Source organism: Sturnira hondurensis, unplaced genomic scaffold, assembly GCF_014824575.4.
Source record: "Sturnira hondurensis isolate 20B ecotype Veracruz unplaced genomic scaffold, ASM1482457v3 Scaffold0013800, whole genome shotgun sequence".
Classification (NCBI taxonomy): domain Eukaryota; kingdom Metazoa; phylum Chordata; class Mammalia; order Chiroptera; family Phyllostomidae; genus Sturnira; species Sturnira hondurensis.
In genome coordinates, this window is record NW_028086431.1 from 5,790 (window position 1) to 9,570 (window position 3,781).

Sequence of the window (3,781 nt, forward strand, 5' to 3'; positions counted from 1 at the left end):
AAATAGAGAAAAATGGAGAGAGGAAACAACATCAGGAAAAGACCTGGAAGCAAGCACTCTAGTGAGTGACAGTCAGTGACAGGCAAAGACACAGAAAAACAAGAGCATATTAGAAAGAGGAAGGGAGCGATGGGGACAAGATCAAGGGAAAGAGGAAGAAAGAGATACACATACACAGCTACAGAGAAAGTCTGCTAGTGAGAGATGCTGAGAGACAGAGAAATTGACTGAAAGTGGAAGAGACTGGAGTAAAGAAGAGAAAAATGGAAGAGAGAGAGCACCAGACTGACAGACCTACAGATAGTGCACACGTACGTCCTAGGAGCAGACTAAGAAATAGAGCCTAATGGCAGAATGAGAAACAGGGATGAGAGGGTTTGGGGAAAACTGAGACATGTGTACACACCCTGAGAATACCGGGAAAAAAGTGTGCTATGGAGAGGCACTAGAGAGAAAGAATTCAACAAACGTGAACAGGCTGGGAAACAGAATGCATGCATGACCTAGAGGGAGAGACAGCTGGGAAAATCACTTTCAGAAATCCAAACTCTGAGACTCAAAGATAGGATGGGAGGGACCTAGAGACCCCTAGAGAGAGTCAGATTGACCCAGGGAGAAAGAGGATTCAGAGAAAGTGCCAGTCAGATCTCAGAGAGTGGCTGCATGGGGACCCTGGGGAGAGGATTCTGTAGCGCTGCTGCCCAGCACCAAAGTGGTGCTTCCTCAACAGGGTGACTAACACAGTCCATATGTTTGTTTCATCCCCAGCATAAGAATAAGTGTGGTCTCTGTGCCCCTTTGCCCCCCACTTGGTGCCTCTTCCAAGACTGCACCCTGTGTCACTTCCACCCACCATCCTGCCATCGCCATGACGTCCGCCTGCACCAACAGCACGCGAGAAAGCAACAGCAGCCACATGTGCATACCACTCTCCAAAATGCCCATCAGCCTGGCTCATGGCATCATCCGTTCCAGTGTGCTGCTCATCTTCCTCACTGCCTCATTCATTGGCAACATAGTGCTGGCAATCGCATTGCAGCGCAAGCCACAGCTTCTGCAGGTGGCCAACCGCTTCATCTTTAACCTCCTGATCACTGACCTGCTGCAGGTTTCACTTGTGGCCCCCTGGGTAGTGGCCACCTCCGTGCCTTTCTTCTGGCCCCTCAACAGCCACTTCTGTACTGCCCTGGTTAGCCTCACTCACCTGTTCGCCTTTGCCAGTGTCAACACCATTGTTGTGGTGTCAGTGGATCGCTACCTGTCCATCTTCCACCCTCTCTCCTACCCAGCCAAGATGACTCCACGCCGGGGTTACATGCTCCTCTATGGCACCTGGATTGTGGCCATCCTGCAGAGCACACCCCCACTCTATGGCTGGGGTGAGGCTGCCTTTGATGAACGCAATGCTCTCTGCTCCATGGTCTGGGGGGCCAGCCCCAGCTACACCATTCTCAGTGTGGTGTCCTTCATCATCATTCCAATGGTTGTCATGATTGCCTGCTACTCTGTAGTGTTTGGTGCAGCCCGGCGTCAGCATGCTCTTCTGTACAACATCAAGAGCCACAGCTTGGAGATTCGAGACAAGGACCATGTGGACAATGAGGATAAAGAGGGAGAAAAGAATGACGAGTTCCAGGATGAGAGCAGGTTCCACAGTCGGAATGAAAGTGAGGTCAAGGTAAAGGAGGGCAGCATGGAAGCCAAGAAAGGGAGCATGGAGGCCAAGGGCAACAAGGAGGTCAAGGAAAGCAACTTGGTAGCTAATGATGGCAGCATGGAGGGTAAGGAAGGCAGCACCAAAATTGAGAGCAGCATGAAAGCACAACAGGGCCACATAGAGGTCAACCAGTGCAACATTGACTTGGGTGAAGATGACATGGAGTTTGGTGAAGATGACAGCAATTTCAGTGAGGATGACATTGAGGCAGTGAATATTCCAGAGAGTGCCCCACCAAGTCGTCGAAACAGCAACAATGGCCCCCCTCTTCCCAGATGCTACCAGTGCAAAGCTGCTAAAGTGATCTTCCTCATCATTTTCTCCTATGTGCTATCTCTGGGGCCCTACTGCTTTCTAGCAGTCCTGGCTGTGTGGGTGGATATCCAAACCAAGGTGCCTCAGTGGGTGATTACCGTAATAATCTGGCTTTTCTTCCTGCAGTGTTGCATACACCCCTACATCTATGGGTACATGCACAAGACCATCAAGAAGGAAATTCAAGGTATGTTGAAGAAGTCCTTCTGCAAGGAAAAGCCCCCAAGAGAAGATAGCCATCCAGATCTTCCTGAAACCGAAGCTGGCACAGAAGGTGAAGGCAAGACTGTTCCTTCTCATGATTCTGCCACTTCACCCTGAAGTGAGTTTTAAGGCAAACCTTGAACTGTCTGCAGTACAAAAAACAGGAGCTGCTTTCTTTTCAATGGACCACTCACAATCCCATTAAAACCAACCCATACCATTCCAGGCAAAGGTGTTTCACACGTCCTTCTCACCATAAGATAGATAAATATATGGAAGATGTAGAAACGGGAGTCTTCTCTTAAAAGTGTGCTCCTCAAACCACACACTTAAGGATTCTGACTGAAATTTCCCCCCAAAAATTATTAGGCTCCAAATTTCTTAGAGCAACAAGGGCTATACTTTTTGGATCTCTATTCGGTATTTGATCGGTTTCCTCAGAGCTACAAGGTGTCAGCTTTCTCTCTGAGGGAGAAAGAAGAGGATGCCTATGCACTGAAGGACTTTTAGTCCCTCAGGTCAAGAGGTCATGGGCAAGGTTTACAGCCTATGTTAAACTGAAAGTAAAACAATGGGCCAAATCATTGATGGAGCCCAAGAAGCAAAACCTAACTGACTAATCAATGTATGAGACCCCTAGTCTGGTGCAAAGACTATTGTGCAAACTAAGACAAAATCATTGTGTAGTTAAAATACCAAGGTTTCCAGATTCTCTAAAGGGACCTAGAAAGGTGGAAGAAGATAATAGGGCATCTTTGAAATAGGAAGCCGGTCCAAGGGAGAAGACAGAGAAATAACACATATTCATGAGGCTAAACAGTTGACTTTTTTTCCTGCAAAACCCTGGATTTGTGCATGAGCTGAGACTAAGGCCTTCCTATACAAATGGAAAATTATCAATTGACACTAATCTAGTTTCTGTCTCCTATTTGAATAGTAGTGGGACAGAAATTAAGCCACTATTTTACAATTTTTTCTTTGTGATTGAATTGGGATGCACAAAAGAATCCTCCAAATCTACCCTACCAGTCACTTGTGTGATGGGGCAGTGTCCAAATAGGACTTTTTGGTCAAACAGTATTTCCTCCCCCAAAAAGTAAATTCAACTAGAAGTGGCTAAAGTCTTACAGAGCTCACAATGCCAACTAAGAGTGATGTGCCCATTAAAAATTTCTAGTGTCCATGTGGCCCCCACATGGAGTGTAAATAAGGCAAGATAAACATTTTTCTTCCTCCAGGCATGCTGATATGTCTTTCCCACCTGTGCTCTCCTTAAAGCCTTTAAACTCCCTGAAGATGTGAAGGAGAAGTATAAGGGAGTCAGAAATAACAGGCAGAATTGTTTCTCAGTACCTTGCAAACATGTGACTTACTCCACACAATCCTAAAATCAAAGTGTTCAGGTCAGACTTATCCTAATTATTGCTGTTGAAGTATCTTATTTTGGGAAAACTTTTGCAATATCTAAATTATCCCTAGAGTCAATACAGATGGAGTTTTCAAATCCCAAACCCTGAAATCACTTTGGGTAGGGATACACTTATA

General features: G+C 46.3%; 1 protein-coding gene across 1 annotated transcript; it reads left to right on the forward strand.

The window, feature by feature from the left end:
• The first annotated feature begins 868 nt into the window (after nucleotides 1–868).
• GPR101 (G protein-coupled receptor 101) lies at nucleotides 869–2,353 on the forward strand. Its single transcript, XM_037061985.1, has one exon. The coding sequence runs from the start codon at nucleotides 869–871 to the stop codon at nucleotides 2,351–2,353; it is 1,485 nt and encodes a 494-aa protein (XP_036917880.1).
• Nucleotides 2,354–3,781: the final 1,428 nt, after the last annotated feature.